The 23,272-nt window shown below is 35.3% G+C and overlaps 1 protein-coding gene across 1 annotated transcript in view; it reads right to left on the reverse strand.

The window, feature by feature from the left end:
• Positions 1–23,272, reverse strand: part of LRRIQ1 (leucine rich repeats and IQ motif containing 1) — a 187,082-nt gene that overhangs the window by 143,358 nt on the left and 20,452 nt on the right. Inside the window, exons 7-9 of the mRNA XM_049782952.1 lie at positions 16,155–17,795; positions 13,623–13,775; positions 10,381–10,531 (exon numbers count right to left, since the gene is read on the reverse strand). Of these exons, the coding sequence (XP_049638909.1) occupies positions 10,381–10,531; positions 13,623–13,775; positions 16,155–17,795 (1,945 nt within the window). The remainder of the gene's footprint in view (positions 1–10,380; positions 10,532–13,622; positions 13,776–16,154; positions 17,796–23,272) is intronic.

Genomic DNA, 23,272 nt, shown 5'->3' on the forward strand with positions numbered 1-23,272 from the left:
AGAACAGCCAGATTTGCTCCTAAAATAACAAAAAAAAATGTAAAACACTGTAATTATGTACTCTAGCTAAGGTCTCAAATAAAATATTTTTTGTTTTTTTCCTACTAGTAAATACATTAATTTCTACACTCTGTTTAGTATAAACACACTGGAATACATTTGAAAAATAGTCTCATTATTTTTCAAGTGTCAAAAGGTCCAAAATCAAAAAGCTAGGTAATTTATGTCAGTAAAAGAAGACCCAGGCATTGAGCTTGACTTGAGAAGAAAACAGACCAAAGCAACTTATACATATATTAACTATCTTTCTGGATATAATTAGCTATAATTACCTGAAAAGCATATAATAATAATGTTTCTCTTTTGACAAATGTTGAAGTATTGGTATAGAGCAAAACCACTAGAGAAAATATTGCTGTAAGCATGAGACTCAAGCTACAAAAATTAAATCCCAAAATGTGTTTATTAAAAGGCAAGCTGGGAAGTGGGATGCAACTTGGGGCATTAGTAGAGAGATGTAGATACTAGTGAAAATAGAGTTGGAACATGTCCAAAACTCTGTTATTAACAGTGTTACAAATCATGGTGCCTTAAAAATATTTATCTGTACTCATTATGGAAATCAGGCATAGAACTTATCTAGGACTTAACTAGGACTATGCTAACATGATCAGTATGACATTTAGTGCAAAGACAGTATAATAAAAATGAATAGGCTCTATGTCAGTATTTGAATTTTAATACAATATTCATATTCCAATGGGCTGTGTGATGAATAAATGTAAGTTACCTAACTTTTCTGAGTTCCCTTTTCTGGGGTAAGAGAAACTGTAGTAATTTCATATTACTAGTATTTTAAAACAATATTTTAAAGTAGTTGTGTGACAATATTTTAAAGTAGTTGTGTGACAATATTTTAAAGTAGTTGTGTGACAATATTTTAAAGTAGTTGTGTGACAATATTTTAAAGTAGTTGTGTGACTTTTTTACATATTAAGCATTTAACATGATAACTGTTAACATTCCCTAACAATTGATCTCAATAAAAATTAAGAATTAAACTACAAAACTACCAAATGTTGAATAAATCAAACATCAAAGAGGTATTTTTGACAATCTTTAAAAGTAGCTAGTATATCAATACGCACCCAAAACAAATGATTTCATCAAGTCAATGCATCTGAATCCAAAGCGGCCTCTTGAAAAGAACAGAATTCAGCCAGGCGCCACTTCAAGACTGCTGTCAGTCAATGCGGAGAACAGAATAAAAACCTTTATAGAGAGCCTTACCTTAAAAACCATTACTTTCTCAATATTTCTAAGAAAACCACTCTCCTGGTCAAAAGTTATGTGCTTTACTTCCCAGTGCTAAATAAACAATATTTTGGAAAATATAGGTCTATCAAAGAACTTAAATAATAATTCATATACAAAGTTGCTTAAATATTCCAGTTTATTGCTTCAATATAGTCTTTATTTGCTTTTTGAAAGCTACCAAAGACCCACAAAATAAACCAAGTGTGTTTACCCCTTAAAGGGCCCTTGCCCACGGCAAAACGAGCATTTGGCTATCCTTGCTGCAAATATCTATTTCAAAGAATTCCTCCCACAGAAATGAGAAATGATCTAATAAAACACCCCTGCCACAGTGGGGTGGGGCGGCCTGGGAAACTTCTGAGGAACAGCAGAAGAGATGTTACATTAGGGGCTGGAGCCTTTTTTTTTTTTTTTTTTTACTATAAGCACTTGGTAGTAGGCTACCTATTGAATAATTACCAAGTCTGAGTCCAAACAATGTGCTGAGTTTCATTTGGGATTTTTAAACTTGAAAAAGAATAATTCTAAAATGCGATCTTGAAACTTGGATTCTAGCCCATCTCTGCCCAAGATGTGAGTTATGTGGATTTGTTTTTCCCTTAGCAAACTAGGAAACCTAAACTAGCGATACATAAAATTCCCACCGGCTTTGTACTGAGGCTTCATGTAGCCTTTAAAACAAATGGTCATCTTGCGCCACCTAGTGGAAACTCAGGATTCACTGGGTATAGAAGCATGAAAATACCTTACACTTAGGGTACATTATTTTTATCTAAAGTTTCCGAGACAACACTCTTTAGCAAAAGTGTATATAGACACATGATGTTTTATTCTAAAATTTAAAAATATTCCTATATATGCCCATGTTTATTGTACTAGTGTAGCATTATATAGTTCTAGAGTGAAAAATAAAGTAATAACACTCTGAGGACTTCAAGGGAAACTTCTCCTGCGCCTGTCTGCCTGTGTTTCTGAATCCCTGAAGGTCTCCTCAGAGGCCTAGGGAGCACACCCGCCAAAAAACTGTCCACAAGAGGCAGTAGAAGAACGTGGACGCTCTGCTTCGCTTGGAGGCCACGCACTCTTTCTAACCAATGAACCCCACCACAACACGCAGGAAAAACCACACTACAAGCGTGACAATGGGGAAACCTCGCAGGCAAACACCATGCACAGAGAATGAAGACGAAAGCTCGGATGACCTAATAAATTGCAACCACCTAATTAACCACTCGGATAAGGAACTTAAAATAGCAATATGGAAGATGTTTGAAGAACTCAAAGAAAGCATAGATCAATCTGAACAGAACACGAAGACAGAAATCAGAAAACTCCAAACTGAAATAACAGACCTGAAAAACACGGTAGCTCAACTGAAAACATCAAAGGATGGCCTCACCAGCAGGGAATCAGCAGCTGAGGAGAGAATCAGAGTACTGGAAGATGTGATGCAGAAAAACTCAACACAACAGAGGAAATTGGAAAAGAACCTTAAGACAAACGAACAGGCAATAGGAAAAGTACTAAAGGAATGTGAACAGGTGAAAATAGAAGTCTTTAATAAACTCAACAGAAACAACATAAGAATCATTGGAGTCCCAGAGACCCAGGTAGGAGATCTCCAAAAAGAATCAACTGCCAAAGACATAATTAAAGAGATACTCCCAGAGTTAAAGACTACATGCAATCAAATCCTGCATGCCGAAGAATACTAGCTAAAAGAGACCCAAAGAAAAACACCCCACGACACATTCTCATTACAATGATAAATCCCACAGATAGAGATAGAATACTAAAGAAGCAAGAATCAAAAGGAAAATTACATTCAAAGGAGCATCCTTAAGACTCACAGCAAACATGTCACAAGAATCTCTCAAGGCCAGAATTCAGTGGTGGAATATTGCGACAAGACTGAATGAAATGAATGCTTCACTGAGAATACTGCACCCAGCCCGACTCACGTTCAGGTTTGAAGGAAGAATACATAGCTTCATGGATAAACAACAGCTCAGAAACTTCACAGATGATAAACCAGCCTTAAAGGAAAAACTGACAGGTCTCCTCTAAGACAAGAGAGACCAACAAACACAGCAAACTTATCTACAAAGATAACATTAAATCCTATGACAATCATCTCCCTCAATGTCAATGGACTAAATTCACCAATTAAAAGACACAGAGTGGTAAATGGGTCAAAAATATGAATCAAACCTTCTTCTGCCTGCAAGAAACACATCTGAATAGTCAGAACAAACATGGACTCAAAATCAAAGGCTGGAGGAATATCATCAAAGCAAACAACACTCTCAAAAAAACTGGGGTGGTCATATTAATATATGATGACACCAACTTTATACTCAGAAAAGTGGTAAGGGACAAAGATAGACACTATGTACTAATCAAGCAATATGTGCTAAACATATATGCACCCAATGAGAGACCAGCAAATTATTTAATACAATTACTGACAAATCTGAAAGAAGAAATCAATAATAACACAATAATTGTGGGAGACCTCAACACGGCCCTATCAAAACTTGATAGGTCAATCAGACTGAAACCCAACAAAAACATACAAGCCCTGAAAAGAGTAATGGAAGAAAGAGAGAGAGACAGAGAGAGAGAGACAGAGACAGAGACAGAAACAGAGACAGAGAGAGAGAGAGAGAGAGAGAGAGAGAGAAAACACTCCACCCCAAAAAAACAGGATAGACTACATGCTGACACATAAAAAATACCTCCATAAAATCAAGAGGATAGAAATCTTGCAGGCTACCTTTGCTGACCACAAGGCTCTGAAATTAGATGTGAACTACAAAGGCACACAGAAGAAAAACTTCAACAATTGGAAATTAGACACCCTGCTACTGAACAACCAGTGGGCCCATGATGAAATCAAAAAGGAAATCAAAACTTTCCTGGAAACAAATGATAATGAAGACACAAACTGCCAGAATTTATGGGACACAGCAAAAGCGGTCCTTAGAGGAAATTTTATAGCTCTACAAGCACACATCAGGAAGGAAGAAGGGGCATACCTGAATAACTTAATGATGCAGCTCAAAAAATAAGAAAATGACCAACAAAAAGAACCAAATATAGGGAGACAGAAGGAAATAATAAAGCTAAAAGGAGAACTCAATGAAGTGGAAAACCAAAAAACATTCCAAAAGAACAACGAAAGCAGTAGTTGGTTCTTTGAAAAAATAAACAAGATTGATAGACCATTGGCAAAACTCACAAAGAAAGAGAGAGAGAAATCTGATAACCCATATTAGAAATGAAAATGGGGAGATCACGAAAGATATTGCAGAGATCCAAAGGGTAATCAGAGACGACTTTGAGAAACTTTATGCTACTAAACATGAGAACTTAGAGGAAATGGAAAAATTCTTGAACACTTATAACCTTCCACATTTAAGTAAGGAGGATGTAGCATATCTAAACTCTCCCATCACTACTGAGGGAATTTAAACTGTAATCAAACATCCGCCCAAAAGGAAAAGCTCAGGCCCAGATGGATTTCCTAATAAATTTTTTCAAATCTTTCAAGAGCCAGGCTCTTTCACAAAATTAAAAAATGGGAACACTCCCAAACAGCTTTTATGAAGCCAAAATCACTTTGATACCAAAACCAGACAGAGATGCTGCCAAAAAAGAAAATTACAGTACAATATCCCTGATGAATCCTGATGCAAAGATTTTCAACAAAATCCTGGCAAAGAGGATCCAATGCATCATCAAAAATATCATACACCACAACCAAGTAGGTTTCATCCCAAGAATGCAAGGATGGTATAACATCCGTAAATCTATCAACATCAAACACAACATCAACAAAAAAACCCCTAAAAATCACATGATCATATCAGTAGAAACAGAGAAAGCATTTGATAAGGTCCAACACCCATTCTTGATCAAAACTCTCAGCAAGATGGGACTGGAAGGAACCTTTCTCAATCAAGTTGAAGCCATCTACCACAAGATAATGACAAATATTATCCTCAATGGAGAAAAACTAAAAATCTTTCCTCTAAATTCTGGTATAAATCAAGGGTGTACACTCTCACCACTCCTCTTCAACATTATACTGGAAGTGATTGCTATAGCGATTAGGCAAGAAAAAGATATCAAGGGAATTCAGATAGGAAAGGAAGAAGTCAAGCTCTCATTGTTTGCAGATGACATGATACTCTACTTAGAAAACCCTAAAGACTCTACCAAAAAGCTTTTAGAAACAATAGACTTGTATAGCAAGGTGGCAGGCTACAAAATTAACACACAGAAATCAATGGCCTTTTTATACACTAATAATGATAGGGAAGAGAAGGAAGTCAAGAAGGCAATCCCATTCACAATAGTGCCACACAAACTCAAATACCTTGGAGTCAACTTGACCAAAGACTTGAAGGACCTATACAAAGAAAACTATAAAGCCTTGCTCCAAGAAATAAGAGAGGACACACGAAAATGGAAACACATATCCTGCTCATGGATTGGCAGGATTAACATTATTAAAATGTCAATATTCCCCAAAGCATTATACATATTTAATGTGATCCCCTTAAAAATACCCATGACATTCTTCAAAGAAGTGGATCAAACACTTATGAAGTTCATCTGGAACAATAAACACCCTCGAATAAATAAAGCACTGCTAGGGAAAAGGAAAATGAGAGGCATTACTTTCCCCAACTAAAATGTATTATAAAGCAATAGTTATAAAAACAGCATGGTATTGGAATAAAGACAGACCTCAGATCAGTGGAATAGGCTTGAGTTCTCAGACATTGTCCCACAGACATACAATTACCTAATTTTTGACAAAGGAGCAAGAAATCCTAAGTGGAGCAGGGAAAACCTCTTCAACAAGTGGTGCTGGCAGAACTGGCTAGCCACTTGCAAAAAAGTGAACATAGACCCCCAGTTAACATCATGTACGAAGGTAAAATCCAAATGGATTAAAGACTTTGATATCAGACCTGATACAATAAGGTATATAGAACAACATGTCAGTAAAACACTCCATGACATTGAGACTAAAGGCATCTTCAAGGAGGAAACTGCACTTTCCAAACAAGTGGAAGCAGAGATCAACAGATGGTAATACATTAAACTGAGAAGCTTCTGCACCTCAAAAGAAATAGTGCCCAGGATACAAGATTCACCGACCGAGTGGGAGAAACTATTCACCCAGCACCCATCAGATAAGGGGCTAATATCCAAAATATACAGGGGACTGACAGAACTTTACAAGAAAAAAATCTAATCATCAAAAAATGGGGAGAAGAAATGAACAGACACTTTGATAAAAAAAAAGAAATACAAATGGACAAAAGGCACATAAAAATGCTTCTCGTCACTAATCATCAGGGAGATGCAAATCAAAACAACAATGAGATACCACCTCACACCACAGAGATTGGCGCACATCACAAAGAATGAGAACAATCAGTACTGGCGGGGATGTGGAGAGAAAGGAACTCTTATCCACTGCTTGTGGGAGCCATCTAGTCTACTCTATGGAAAGCGATTCCTCCAAAATCTGGAAATTGAGCTCCCATTTGACCCAGCTATTCCACTCCTAGGGATATACCCTAAGAACACAAGAACACAATACAAAAACCCCTTCCTCACACCTATATTTTTTGCAGCACTATTCACAATAGCCAGGCTCTGGAAACAACCAAGATGCCCTTCACCGACTGGCTAAGAAACTGTGGTACATATACACAATGGAATATTATGCAGCCATCAAGAGAGATGAAGTCATGAAATTTTTCTATACATAGATGTACATGGAATCTATCATGCTGAGTGAAATAAGTCAGAGGGAGAGAGAGAGATGCAGAATAGTCTCACTCATCTATGGGTTTTAAGAAAAATAGAAGTCATTTTCGCAACAATATCAGAGACAATGAGAGGAGGGCTGGAACTTCCAGCTCACTTCAAGAATCTCACCACAAAGAGTGGTGAGTGCAGTTATAGAAATAACTACACTGAGAACTACCATAATCATGTGAATGAATGAGGGAACTAGAAAGCCTGTCTAGAGTACAGGTTGGGGTGGGGTGGGATGGAGGGAGATTTGGGACATTGGTGGTGGGGATATTGCACTGGTGAAGGGGTGTTCATTAAATGACTGAAACCTAATCACAATCATATATGTAATCAAGATGTTTAAATAACGAAAAAATAGTTTCAAAAAAAAGAAAAAAAGGGAAAAAATAAAGTAATAGAAAAATAACAGTGTCTTTGCTCAAAAGACATTTTATGAAAATATATTAACATTCAATTTATAAATTAAGAAATAAACTTCTGGTATAAAATCAATATTAGACTAAATTAAAACCATTCCTAAAATAGCAAGATAGAAACTTTATGAGCTAATAATTATTTGTTCTTATAAATCAATGTGGTTTTGTTGTTGTTGGTGGTGGTGGTGGTTGGGTCATACCCAGCAGCGCTGACAGGTTACTCCTGGCTCTATGCTCAGAAATCGCTCCTGGCAGACTCAAGGGACCATATGAGATGCCAGGATTTGAATGGCCGTCCTTCTGCATGCAAGGTAAACACCCTACCTTCATGCTATCTCTCCGGCCCCTAAATCAATGACATTTTGAATAATTTTACAATAAAAGTAACTAAATCAAATCCTAAACCTGTGTAGCGGTAAACAATTCTATGTATCTGCTAAAAGCTATTGCAAGATATTTTCTTGATAAAAATCAGAAAAACAATTTTGCTGAATATTGAGAATGTACTTACTTAAATGCAAAGAAAATCAAATAGCCAATAGGTGACTATTTTCTACTAAAAGAGCAATTAGAGTTAGCAATTACAACTTAGTATGAATTGGAACAAAGTAAACTTGAAGCTACATATATCTTATTGCTTCCAACTTTATTATACCTATTAAAGAAATAGTATAACATGAAATAGTAACTTATTAACTATAAATACAAAGCCTTCATAAATGCTCCTTCATAAGTGCTAAGCATCCATATATCATTGACAGAAAAAACTTCTAGGCTTTCCACTCACACAACTAGAATCTCTCCTAAGAAGTTCCTGAAGATGAAAAACAGAGTCCAAAACAAACTCCAAGTTGTCTTCAGAAAATTGACCTTCTTATGTACAGTTATGAGAACATATACTCATGTTTACTTTCTCACATCAATAAATACAGTGTTTTCTCTGTATTTGATATGTCTATAGTAGATATAAATGCATTATTTTAACCTTGTTTACTCTATATTACACAGAAGTACCTCAGGTATATCATTTAATGCTATGGCAATTTGCATATAAATTTGAATATATCCTATCCCAGGAAATCCACTAAATACAACAATATCCCTAACAACACTGTTGGCAATGGGGATGAAGTGGATATGTCCTTTTACAATTATAAGTGGAGTATAAAATGTCCTTTTGCTTATATTAAAGCTTGTTTCGCTGTGTGCCAATATAGTAATATACATTATGATGTACTTGTTTTCATTCCAATAATAACAAAGTTATTTCTATATGTATTTTTAAACTAGAGTTTGAATGGAAGATACAGAGTATCAGTATCTTCCATATGCAAGAAGTCATGCTAGGTCTCAAAGCAAGAAGCTTATCTATGTCAAAAATTCATACATTACATATTTTATGTATTTATGAATTCTTCTAGAATTCCTCTTTTCTGTGTGTACAGAAAAGGTAAGTGTTAATTTCCATGTCAACCTATAAACTCTACGATATTCCAGCTTAAAAATAGTGAGAATAATAAATTAGAAAACCACTTTTTATTATCTACTATTAAACCAAGTGACATAAATAATAAATGAAAGCATAAGATAAAAGGTGAAAGAAAACTTTATAATGGAGGGTTCAGATGTTCAATTCCTGTACTATTTAACAACCAACTTTAGCATCCTTAAAAGCAAACAAATTTAGTATGTATTTGTACTTCCTACAAATACTCTAATGTAAGACATAAACTGCATATCTAAATGAAGATTTTTTTCAATAAAAATATAGATACATAAACCAAAATGCCTTGCAAGAGGCCAATGCAGAACCCCATATGCTTTTCTGAGTCCTGCCAGTAGTAATCCCTGAGCACAGAGCCAGAAATAACCTTGATAAACCCCAGAAAAGCCACACTTCCTTCGAAGGAAAAAAAATGCATTATGTAATTCAACAATTTTATGACTAAAAGCAAATGAGCAAGCTCAGAATGTAACTGACACAAGAAATCACTATCACTTTTAAGAGTTGGTGACTAAAAATTTTTTTTTGGTTTTGGTTTTGGGCCACACCCGGTGGTGCTCAGAGGTTACTCCTGGCTGTCTGCTCAGAAATAGCTCCTGGCAGGCATGGGGAACCATATGGGACAAAGGGATTCGAACCAACCACCTTTGGTCCTGGATTGGCTGCTTACAAGGCAAACGCCGCTGTGCTATCTCTCTGGGCCCTAATTTTTTTTTAATTTTAAGGAAAACAATAAAATTTTATCTAATGTACTATTTTACCTAGCTCCTTATTTTTGACAACTATTTAACATCCAATAGCCATCATGTATGTTTTTACCAAGATATGAAAATAAATACATAAATTATGAATTTAATATCAAGCTAGCTAAACTGAGATAGTGAATACATTGACATATTTATTTCACATTTTTGAGCATGGAAATAGTAAAAATATAAATTTAAGCTAAATTTTGATAGGAAAAGAGGCAAATTTGATGGAAAAGGTAAGTGAAGAACAGAACACGCATGCACAAAACTTCTCATCAACACACAGGAGAGATGAGATAACAGTTTAAGCAAATAACACTAACAGAAACCAGGTTAAAAAAATATGGATAAGGTTCCAATTCCTTAGGAGATGGCGGATATATTTATACAACTCAGGAAGACTGGCTTCAAACAAAAAGGATACTTGTATTGCTGAATTTATGGATTATAAGGTAGGAAGAGAGAAAGGAGGACACTCTAGACTAGGTCAGTCTTGGAAAGAAGCAAGTGGAACAAAGCATAATCACAAATATTTCTGTTCTACCACTCTTACCAATTCGTGTGATTTTATTATGTGAAAGTTCCAGGCTTTGAATATTAATGCAGCCATCCAAGCCATGAAGTGAGGTGAGTTGATTTTTATTCAGAAGAACAACAGAGAGATTTTCTAAGTCCTCACAGTTGATAGCCTCAATATGGTTTTCCTATAACAAAGAATAAGTGGCATTCATTTTATTTCAATGGCATATTAAAGGCATATTTTAAGTTTGTAAAAAGGAGTATAAGGCATTCAAATGACTACAGAATTAATTTTAAGATACCTATGAAAACTTATACTAATAAATGATTTGGATATATAGAGAATACTTTTAAATATAGAAAATGCAGAGGATGTACAACAATATATTTCAGAATCTAGAAAATTAGAGTGAGCATTTGATAACAATTCTTATAAAGGCTTTATTTTTAATAAATACAAAGAAGGAGGCAAGAAACAGAATAGAGGATAGGACATTTGCCTTGATTATAGTTGACCTGGGTTCAATCACCAGTTCATATGTGAATATGGTCACCTAAGCCTGTCAGGAGTGATTTCTGAGTGCAGAGTCAGGAGTAAAGAAGTAACTTCTGAGACTAGTGGATGTGCCCCCCATAGTTAAAAATCTGCATACTTGCTTCCACCGTCTTTTTATTGTTTTCTTTAACTTGTTCCTTCAAAGCTTATAAATATATTAAATTATTTTTATATTTTACATGCAGGTTTATATATTTACTTACACATGCCCATGTCTGCAATATACTGTATTGGTCTCAGTATCTTAATCATATGTCAATGATGAGATGATAATTTCCTTTTTAAGATCTCAAACAGATAAAGTATTGTATTTTAACATAGTTCATAACAAAAGTAGTTAATCAAAAATATGTCAAAAACATCTATGCATATAACCTCAGTTTACTTAAGCAGATGGAAGCATAGAAATCTCATGTCTTTGTTTGTTTGTTTGGTTGGTTTGTTTTAGGGCCACACCTGGTGATGCTTAGGGGTTTCTCCTGGTTATGTGCTCAAAAACTGCTCTGGCTCGGGGGCACATATGGGACTCTGAGGAGCTAACCGAGGTCAGTCCTGAGTCAGCGGCATGCAAGGCAAACAAAAGCCCTACCACTGTGCTACCACTCTGGCCCCATTAATCTCATGGTTTTTTTTTTTTTGTTATATAATTTTTTATTTTTGATCAAAGTGGATTTCATATCTTTCATAGTAATATTTTAGGTACATATTAACATTGAGTCAGGGGAATTCCCACCACTGAAGTTGACCTCCCTCCCCCCCATTCCCAGCATGCATCTGATATCCCCCTCCCTTACTCCCCGGGCTGCTAGTATCAGTGATCCCCTCTGTATCTAGCTTGTTGTAGATTGTGTATCGATTCTATTGTCATTGGCTTTGGATTTGGTGTTAAAGTCTGATCATTTTTATTACTATTTAGTGATCATATAGTTGTTTGGACTAGGTACCCTCTGTTATTTCCCTCTCATATTTTAACAGAAAATTGTCTTGGCAAAAGCAATGCCAGTTTGAACTAAAAAGGATGCAATACATAATGGAAATAAAACTTAGTACCACATCTCCATCTTAAATGGAAGAAAAAGACTGATGTCTTTGAAACAGAGGTCTTCCAACAGAAAATGGTTATGATCAGTGGGCACAATCAAGGGTCCCAAAGAATCATTAGCAGGAAAACTCAGAACCTATTAAAAAAGCTGATCCCAGGTCCGAAGCCATAGTGCACCGGTAGGGCATTTGCCTTGCATGAGGCTGACCCAGAATGGACCCTGTTTTGATCCCTAGCTTCCCATGTGTTCCCCCAAGCCAGGAGAGATTTCTGAGTGCATATCCAGAAGTAACCCTGAGCATCACCAGGAGAAGTAATCCCTGAGCATCACCAGGTGTGGCTCAAAAACAAAACAAAACAAAAAAAGCTGATCTTATGTTCTCAGTTCACATGTGGCTCAAAGATGGCTAAGAAATTTTTGTTCTCTCCTATAGGAATATAGAATACAGGATTACAGAATTCAGGAATATAGAATAAAGTTATATAGCATACAGGAGAACAGGAATATAGAAAACAGAAAACAGGAATATAAATTATATAAATAGAATACAGGAATAGAGAATATATTGCTGTAAAATATATTAATAGAGACTATAGGTATAGAATACAGAAATATAAAATTCAGGAATATAGAATTCAGATATATAGAATTTTGTACTATAGAATGTGGGAATGTAGAGTACAGGACTATAGAATGTAGTAATAGAGAATACAGGAAGAGTGAATACAAGAACATAGAATACAGGAAATAGAGTATAGGAATATAGAATACAGAAAAATAGAATACAGAATGCCTTCTTTCCTAATCCAAATCCTGCTTCACCATTCTATGGGGGACTGTTTGTAGAGGGAAGAGTCTAAAAACTTGTCTTTTTACCTCACAGATCTATGTTGATAAAATACCTAACCTGAATACCTCCATGTAGATCTGATTACATGACAAGATTCTGTGTGAAAGCCTGACCCTAAAATGCTAAAGTCAAAGCTTTGGGTCTTTGTGGGTAGAAGTACATCCTGTATACAGGATTCATTAGGACTCAGTAGACTGTGGGAGTTTGTCACTTTGGTGGCCCATAGTCACGCTCCCAACCTCAGATTCACACATCCATCATTCCCTCCACAAAGTTTCAGGTTTTAATCAATTGATTATTTATTGGCTTTTATGATTTATGGGAACTAGAATATTGGGAGTTTGGGGGCTATTGTTTTGTTTTGGGGGAGAAAGTTCAAATTTCAGGTGCAGCCATGATAAAAAGAAGCTCAAGATGAATGAAACAAACAATAGAGGTATATATTTTTAAAAACTGGGCAGATAGAGGAGGCATGTGGGACCTTCTAAGCCTACTTCTAGTTAGAGTCAACACAACATACATCATAAATGCTCACACAAGCTGACCTTAACTGACAGCTCACAGAACCAAGAGCAAATAAAATGTGTTTCAATTTCTTATGCAATGTGTTATAAAAAGTAACCCACCCAAATGCATTTTCTTTAAAACACAATATCCACAGAATCTTTTTTGCTCTGTGCATCTCACATTTTTTACTCTAATCTCTTCAGACTCTACCTTACATGTTATTTTAGTAAAGGTTATTTCAAAATTGTCACTTATTAAGCATAAACATGAAAATGCCTTATACTTTTTAATATAAAGAATGGAAACAATAGAAAAGAGACCTGTGCATCTATGTACTTGAGTTTTTTGCAGTTACTCAGGCTGTCCAAACTGGTTAATCCGCAGCGTTGAAGAGAAAGAAACTGAAGATTTGAACATTCTGCCAGTGTGGAGATGCTACAATTAGGCAAATCTTGAAATGTAACTTTGGTAACCTATAGTATTCAACAGCATTGGAGAGAAAACAGCATTCATCAAAAGTGAACATAAACTGTAGGCCAGAGTGACAGTACATATAGTGGTTAAGATGCTTGCTTGCATGTGGCTGACCCGGGTTCCACCACCAACATTCCATATTGTTCCCTGAGCAACACCAGGAGTAATTCCTAATTACAGAGCCAGCAGTAATCCTTGAGCACTATTGGGTGTGACCCGAAAACAAAACAAAACAAAAATTAATCAAAACTTATTGACCTTGCAAATTTTTTTTTGAAATTCTTAACAAAGCAAAGGAATTCCACAGGCTGAAATGCACATTTACTAACAAATAAGTTGTATTTATCAATCTTATTCCCTACATGAAATCATAACATTAAATAATTGGATGTTCTAAAGTTATCTCCATAGAAATAGGCCAGAGTGATGCAGAGGGTGTTTTTCTTGCATGCTGTAGAGCTGGATGGACCCAGGTTCGATTCTTGACATCCCATATGGTCCCTCAAGCCTACTTACAGGCGATTTCTGAGTGCAGAGCCAGGAGTAACTCCTGAGCACCACCAGGGATGGCTCAAAAACAAAAACAAAAAAATAATAATAATATGATACATTTCTAGTTTACTCCCTAATTTGGCACCAAATTCACTTGTTTATTTCAAAGAATACCCTGGAATTATTTGCAGCATTTCCAATTCTACAGTAAAGTATGATCTGTGTTATTGTTGAACTGATATAAGCTCCATAGACAAACAATTTATATCTGTCTACTTTATTCTAAAAAATAAACTGATTATGAGCAGAAAATTTTGTTTGTATTATTTTGACCACACCCGGCATTGCTGAGTGGGTTACTCCTAGTTCTGTTTTTAGGAATAACTCCTAGTGATATTCAAGGGACTATATGGGATGCCAGGGATAAACCTGAGTTGGCTACATGCAAGGCAAATGCCCTCCTGCTGTACTATTGCTCAATCCTTTGAAAATAATATTTATTGAGTGATAGTTACCTGCACTAGGTTGACCCTGCTTTGATGCCAAACACCAAATGTGATTCCCAAACACTGACAGGAGTGATAGTTTAGCACAGAACCTGGAGTAGCCTCTAAGTACTGCTGTCAGTCAACTTCCCCCTCAAATTTCTATCACTCTCCCCAAAGAAGGTGAAAAATTTCAGTATTTCAGATTTTCTTTCAATTAGCAAAAAGGCATACTAATGGAGGTTTTGGGGTTTCCTTTTTAAGTCTATGGAAAGACATTCAGGACAAAGAACTAACTCAGGGCACAGTACAGTCTCCGCAGGTGACCTAGCAGGTCATACCTCTTCCATTTCTGTGTTATTTTCGTGACAGAGTTTCTGAATTATTTTTTCTCTGAGCCATAGGAGAATTTGCTAAAAGTAACATGGCATCACGTGAACTTTGAAACTATAGAAGATCTCTTTGATATGAATTTTAATTTTCTATTTAAAAAACATTGCTGTAGGGCTGAAGTGGTGATGCAGGCATCTATCTGCCTTGCATGCGCTAACCTAGGACTGACCACGGTTTGATCCCTCGGTGTTCTATATGGTCCCCCAAGCCTCTGAGCATCACCAGGTGAGGCCAAAAAACAAAAACAAAAATATTATTGTATTTGAAACACTCATATATTTACCATTTCCTATCTAAATTTTTCCTAAAAACATGTCTTCCACTATCAGGATATTAGCAGTATTCTAGACAATGACTTTACATTTAAGGTATATATTCATGAAGGTTTTACAGTACAATCACTAAATAATTACTTTTTGATGTGACACTTTAGATTTCTCTCAAGTAGAGGGAAATTAGCTTCATTCTAGAAAGAGACATTGGGTGCTGGTGTGTCCAAGACTAAAGCAAACTTCCACTGAGTTAGGAGATTATTTCTGTAACTCAGCTCACACCTTTCTAAAAGCCTCCACTCTCAAACGTTTAATAACAGCTCTTGAACATGGGCTGCAGGATTGCATCAAATGTTCTCACTGAAAAGGATGACCTCAAAAATTGTATTGAGATTTTATTTCAACATACCCACCTTTCCAATATAGCAACATTTCACTATACAGTTCAGCAAGGGAAGTGCAAAAATTCAACATTCAAAGTCCAACTATAGCCTTTACCAGGAAATTGTCCCCCTTATCCCAATTTAACTTTCAAGTGGTGAAATTATTCTAGTGTCTAAATATTTTCAACAGTATATGCAAAAAAAAAAAAAAACCTTTTATACACAGTACAATGCTACTTCAATCAGAAGAGAAAAAATTCTGGAGACAAAGTGTCTTCTAATATTTCTTAATTTACATTCTAAGAAGCCAACTAAAATCAAAACCAAAAATGTTTTATAAAAATATAAAATACCTTCATTAATGTATCCCAAGGACCATGCTGAAGAATTTCTAGAGTGTTTAAAGGTGGGAGGATGTTGGCAAAGCATTTTTGGGGCCTCTTTCTCTTCGATATCTTTTTTTGCTGATTTTGCTTAAAAATTTCAAGCCAAGGTTTAAATGATTTTTCCCATTCTAGTTTCTTCTCTTGAATACTCAGTAGGAGAGCTCTCTCAGGCAAAGAGCAGGTCATACCTCTTCCACATTCTGTGCTATTTTCATGACAGGGTTCTGGAATTCTTTTACTCTGAACCAGAGGAGAATTTAATTCTGTCAAAACTAAATTGTTTTTTGCAATATCTCCACCCAAGTCATTGCAAACAGTACTGCTATCTAAACTAAAATCTTGTTTATTTACTTTTTCATCTAATTTTATCTTTGCATTATCACTAGTATAAAAAACCATGTGGTCATATGGAGCATTGTTTTGAAGATTTGAACTAGTTTCTTTGTGTTTTAAATCATTTTCTAGGTTTTGCATTATTTCATTTTTCTCCATGACTTCAGATTCTTCTATTTTTATAGGTAGAGGATTTGGTTTACTTGTTATCACTAAAATATTTCTCTCATGTGCTATTCCATCCTGTTCTGATGTCACATCTTTTTCCACTTTCAATACCTTTGTTTCCTGGTTGTCTTTGACTATGTCCTGTGGTTCATTTCTCCCCATTTCACTTATTGCCTCATTATGTCTGAATAATATTATTTGTGTTTCTTGTCTATGAATAAGATTTTCTTTTATAACATTTTTCACAGTTTCCTCTTTTTGAGTGTCTAACTTCACTTCTTGTAGCTGAAACCATTCCATAGCATTTTCTTTTAGGTCTTGGTTCTCCAAATCAGACATTTTCTCTAGATTTCCATTTTTTTCTTGTTTGACTGACTTACCTGAACATTGCTGCTTTGCTAAGTTTTCCAGTTTTTCTTCTACTTTCAACTCTGTCAAAATTTTTTTGCTTGATATAAGATCTTTTAATTGTATTAGACTTGATTCTTTTGATATATTATGTCTACAAAGATTTTCTCTACTCTTCAATTCTTCAACTAGACACAGGGGGACATAGCCCCACTTTTTTGGTGCATTATCCTCCAGATTTTTGGCTGCATCATTCTTGTCCTTCACTATACCTGTAACAGTTAAATAGTTGACACTATACCTTCCCTGTTTCAATTCTCTACCTTTCATTAGCTGTTTGCTTGTATGTTCTCTAAATCTTAATTTTTCCTGATATAATTGTTGCCCCTTTTCTTGTCTCAGTAACATCTTTTTTTCTACATACTCTTTTTCTCTTTCTTTTCTTTCTTCTTCTTTTTGTTTTCTAATCTGGTTTTCTACACTTTGTTTCTCCTCTAATCTTTTAAGTTGTTCTTTTTCTATATTCCGTATTTTTGCTTCCTTTTCTTTCCACTCCCATGCTTTTCTTTTCTTAGCTTCTAATTGTTTTTTTATGATTGGACCATATTTTTTGTGAACTGAAAAACCTTTGTAAGTAGCTTGAATTTTCACAGCTGCAAAATGCTGCACTTTTAGCAAATGTGCTCTTTCTTTTTCCTGGATTTCTTTAAAGCTTGTTCTTTCTTCTTGTATTTGTAAATTCAATCTTCTAATAAATTCCTAAAACAAAATAAGTAGTGGTCACAATAAAATAAATCAGTGCTATTGAAATATAGCTATTAAACAAATACTAAAAGTGAATTCATGAAGCAATAACTAAAACAGTTCATTTAGCAAAACTAATGCCATTTGGATTAAAGAATACCAATAAAATGTTTTCCCAACCAATAATTAAACAAATTAAGTTTATTAAGGTTAAAGTATATGAATTCAAATATAATGTATAAAATATATTGATTGGAGCAATATATTGGAATGCTGATGAACAGAAATTCCATCTTTAGTACTTTAGAAAAATGACTAGCTAGTACACATTTTAACGTAAATTTACATAAATATAAAATGTCAGACTTTCTAAATAATGAAAAGGATACGTTTTAAATTTAAAATTATAGTATAAAATAGTAATAATTATGCAATGTATACCATTGTATTGTTCAAAGAAAGAAGCAATAAATATTTACGAGCAAAAAATAATCTTTAAAATGTAAGATTATAGTGATTTCAAGTACTCCCAAAATCAAGGAAACTAGCATTTCCTACAAAATTCTGAGAGAATTTAGTTATGTGCACCTTAAATTAAAAACTGAATCCAGAAAAAATAGGAGAAATGATTAAAAAAAAACACTTATTGTCAAAGAAACCATTACGATTTAATTTTTTTATTGTCTTTTTTTCACTTCTTTCTTCCTCTTAAAATGGCAGCTAACTCTTATTTTATTATTGTTTCCATTAGATATAAGATCATTTTTCGGTATGGATCCCAACTGTGAGAAACTGTGAGTGTTGCCTGTGCGTGTTTTTCTACTGTTCTGTCTCCTGAACCTCTGGGAGTGGGCTGAAAAGGGCCCAGAAAAATTGCTCTCCCAGAGGCTCCAGAAGAGCACTTAGCTCCACTTCGCGATCATGCGCTCTTTCTAATGAAAGAATGCCACTGCAACAAAAAGAAAAAAATTACACTAGGAACTGTGCTGGATCTCTGAAGCCCAGCATTTCTCTCCAGACTGTCTTCCCTGCTTCGTGGTCGGGCCTAAGATTTGGACCTCTGTGAGGCTTCATCCACAGAGGGCTCCCTTTCTTTGAAGGCAAGTCGACCTTCCCAGAGAGGGTGGAGCGAGAGGAGTGTGACTGGGCACATCATTCAGCCAATGACTATCACCACAACGTGTAGAAAAACCCAAATACAAGTGTGACAATGGGGAAACAACGCAGGCCAGCATCAGACATAGAGAATGAAGATGGCAACACTGATGACCAGAAAACAGCCAACCAACTAGTCAGTCTCTCAGATAAGGAGTTTAGAGAAGAAATATGGAAGATGATCATAGAACTCAAAGAAACCATGGATCAAGTTGAACAGAACACTAATGAGAACCAAGAAAATTTGAAGACAGAAATCAGAAAACTCCAAATTGAAATAACAGGTCAAATAAAAGGTCTGAAAAAATCAGTAAACGAATTGAATGACAAAATGGATAAGCTTTTCAACAGGGTAACAGAAGATGAGGATAGAAATAGTGCACTGAAAGATGAGATACAAAACAACTCCATACAGCGGGAGAGACTGGAAAAAAAAAACCTTAAAGTAAATGAACAGACAATAGAAAAATTAGTCAAAGAATGTGATAAATGAAAATAGAAGTCTATGATAAGTTCAACAGAAACAACTTAAAAGTCACTGGAGTTCCAGATACCCAGAAAGAAAATCTTCAGGAAGAATCAACAGTCAAGAACATTATTAAAGAAAAACTTCCAGAGCTAAAGAATATATGCGATCAAATCCTGCATGCTTGAAGAGTACCAAATAAAAGAGACTCCAGAAAAACACCCCAACACACATCCTAGTCACAGAGATGAAACCCACAGATAGAGACACAATTCTTAAAGCAGCAAGATCAAAACGGGAATTACATTCAAGGGAACATCCTTAAGATTTACAGAAGACTTGTCACCAATCCGAAAGATCAACAAAAGCAGAAGGTAGTTCTTTGAAAAAATAAACAAGATTGATAGACCATTAGCAGAACTAAGAAAGAAAGAGAGAAAAAATTGATAATTTGTATTAGAAATAAAAAAGGGGAGATCACTACCAATATTGCAGAGATTCAAAGGGTAATCAGAAACTGCTTTGAGAAACTCTATGCCACTAAAAATGAGAATCTGGAAGAAATGAATAAATTCTTGGACTCTTATAACCTCCCTCGGTTGAATAAATAGGATGTACCATATCTAAACAACCCCATTACTATTGATTAAATTAAAACGGTAATCAAATGTCTGCCAAAAAAAAAAAAAAAAGCCCAGGCCCAAATGGATTCACGAATCTAAGAGAAACTACTACCAATCCTGGCAAGACTCTTTCATGAAATCAAAAAACCAGGAACACTTCCAAATAGCTTTTATGAAGCCAACATCAGCTTAATACCTAAAACATACAGAGATGCTACAAAAAATGAAAACTACAGACCAATATTCCAGATGAACACAGATGCAAAGATCCTCAACAAAATCTTGGCAAATAGGACTCAATGCCTCATGAAGAAGATCATTCATTATGATCAAGTAGGTTTCATCCCAGGAATGCAAGGATGGTTTAACATCTGTAAATCTATCAACGTAATACACAACATCAACAAGAAAAAGAAAAATCACATGATCATATAAATAGATGCAGAAAAGCATTTGATAAGGTCCAACACCCATTCTTGATCAAAACTCTCAGCAAGATGGGAGTGAAAGAAACCTTTCTCAATATAGTTAAGGCCATCTACCACAAGCCAGTGGCAAATATTATCCTCAATAGAGAAAAATGAAAAGCCTTCCCTTTTAATTCTGGCACAAGATAAGGCTGTCCTCTCTCACCACTCCTACTCAAAATAGCACTGGAAGTACTTGCTATAGCGATTAGGCAAGAAAAAGATATTAAGAGAACCCATTAGGAAAGAAAGAAGTGAAGCTCTCACTGTTTGCAGATGACATGATACTCTACTTAGAAAACCCTAAAGACTCTACCAAAAAGCTTCTGGAAACAATAGATTCATATAGCAAGGTGGCAGGCTACAAAATTAACACACAAAAATCAATGGCCTTTCTATACACCAATAGTAATAAGGAAGAAATAGACATTAAGAAAACAGCCCCATTCACAATAGTGCCAAACAAATTCAAATATCTTGGAATCAATTTGACTAAAGATGTGAAGGACCTATCCAATGGTCCTCAAACTACAGCCCATGGGGCCACATATTGTATTTATTCCCATTTTGTTTCTTCACTTCTAAATAAGATATATGCAGTGTGCATAGAAATTTGTTCATAATTTTTGTTTTTACTATAATCTGGCCCTCCAAGAGTCTGAAGGACAGTAAACTGGTCCTCTGTTTAAAAAGTTTGAGGACTCCTGAGTCCTATACAAAGAAAACTATAAAACTCTGCTCCAAGAAATAAGAAAAGACACACAGAAATGGAAATACGTACCCTGCTCATGGATTGGCAGGATTAACATCATTAAAATGTCAATAGTCCCAAAGCATTGTACAGATTTAATGCAATCCCTTTAAAGATACCTATGACATACTTCAAAGTAGTGGATCAGGAACTATTGAAATTTATTTGGAACAATAAATACCCTCGAATAGCCAAAGCAATTATTGGGAAAAAGAATATGGAGGCATTACTTTCCCCAACTTTAAACTGTATTACAAAGCAATATTTATCAAAACAGCATGGTATTGGAATAAAGACAGACCCTCAGATTGGTGAAATAGTCTTGACTACTCGGAGAATGTTCCCCAGACATACAATCATCTAATCTTTGATAAAGGAGCAAGAAGTCCTAAATGGAGCAAAAAAAGCCTCTTCAACAAGTGGTGTTGGCACAACGGGCAACACTTGCAAAAAAGTGAATGTAGGACCCCAGTTAACATCATGTACGAAGGTAAAATCCAAATGGATAAAAGACCTCAAAATCAGACCTGAAACCAGAAGGTATATAGAATAACACGTAGGTAAGACTCCCCAAGACATTGAGACTAAAGGCATCTTCAAGGAGGAAACTGCACTCTCCAAGCAAGTGAAAGCAGAGATTAACATATGAGAATATATTAAGCTGAGAAGATTCTGCACCTCGAAGAAAATAGTGTCCAGGATACAAGAGCCACCCACTGATTGGGAGAAACTATTCACCCAATACCCATCAGATAAGGGGCTAATATCCAAAATATACAGGGCACTGACAGAACTCTACAAGGAAAAAAAAAAAACATCTAATCCCATCAAAAAATGGGGAGAAGAAATGGACAGGCATTTTGACAAAGAAGAAATACAAATGTCCAAAAGACACATGAAAAAATGCTCCATATCACTAATCATCAGGGAGACACAAATCAAAACAACTATGAGGTACCACCTCACACCACAGATATTGGCATATATCACAAAGAATGAGAACAAGCAGTGTTGGCAGGGATGCAGCGGGGATGCAGCGAGAAAGAAACTCTTATCCACTGAAGTTGGGAATGCCTAGTAGTTCAACCTTTCTGAAGAGCGATATGGAGATTCTTCCAAAAACTGGATATTGAGCTCCCATACGATCTAGCTATACCACTCCTAGGAATACACCCTAGGAAAACAAAATACAATACAAAAAAACCCCTCCTTACACCTATATTTATTGAAGCACTATTTACCATTGCAAGACTCTGGAAACAGCCAAGATACCCTTCAACAGATGAATGGCTAAAGAAACTGTGGTATATACACAATGGAATATTATGCAGTCGTCAGGAGAGATGAAGTCATGAATTTTTCCTATACATAGATGTACGTGGAATCTATTATGCTGAGTGAAATAAGTCAGAGGAGAGAAAGACACAGAATGTTTTCACTCATCTATGGGTTTTAAGAAAAATGAAAGACATATTTCAACATTTTCAGAGACAAAAGAGAGGAGGGCTGGACATAACCTCACCACAAAGAGTGATGAGTTTAGTTAGAGAAATAACTACATTGCAAACCATCCTAACAATGAGAATATATGAGGGAAATAGAAAGCCTGTCTAGAGAACAGTTTGGGGCAGGGAGGAGAGGAGGGATATAGGGAATTTAGTGATGGGAATGCTACACTGGTGATGGAGGGGTGTCATCATATATGACTGAAACCCAACACAATCATGTTTGTAACAAAGGTGTTTAAATAAAAAATATTTAAAAAAAGAAAAGATCAGCTTTCTGGTTTCTTTTAAAGCATTTCCTCTTTTCCTGAATTTAAATTTTTATTATTAAATTACTAGGTGTGATTATTTTGTATTGATTCTATACAGGGATCATAATATTTGAATATTCAGATAAATGTTTAAAAGTATTTTAAAATATTTTAATAACTGTTGTCAGAAACAACAGTTCTCTGACCATTAACATCCTAAATATTATTACATGCGTTTTATCTTTTGACTATGTGTTTGTTTATTTTATTTATT

Source organism: Suncus etruscus, chromosome 11 (genome assembly GCF_024139225.1).
Source record: "Suncus etruscus isolate mSunEtr1 chromosome 11, mSunEtr1.pri.cur, whole genome shotgun sequence".
Classification (NCBI taxonomy): Eukaryota; Metazoa; Chordata; class Mammalia; order Eulipotyphla; family Soricidae; genus Suncus; species Suncus etruscus.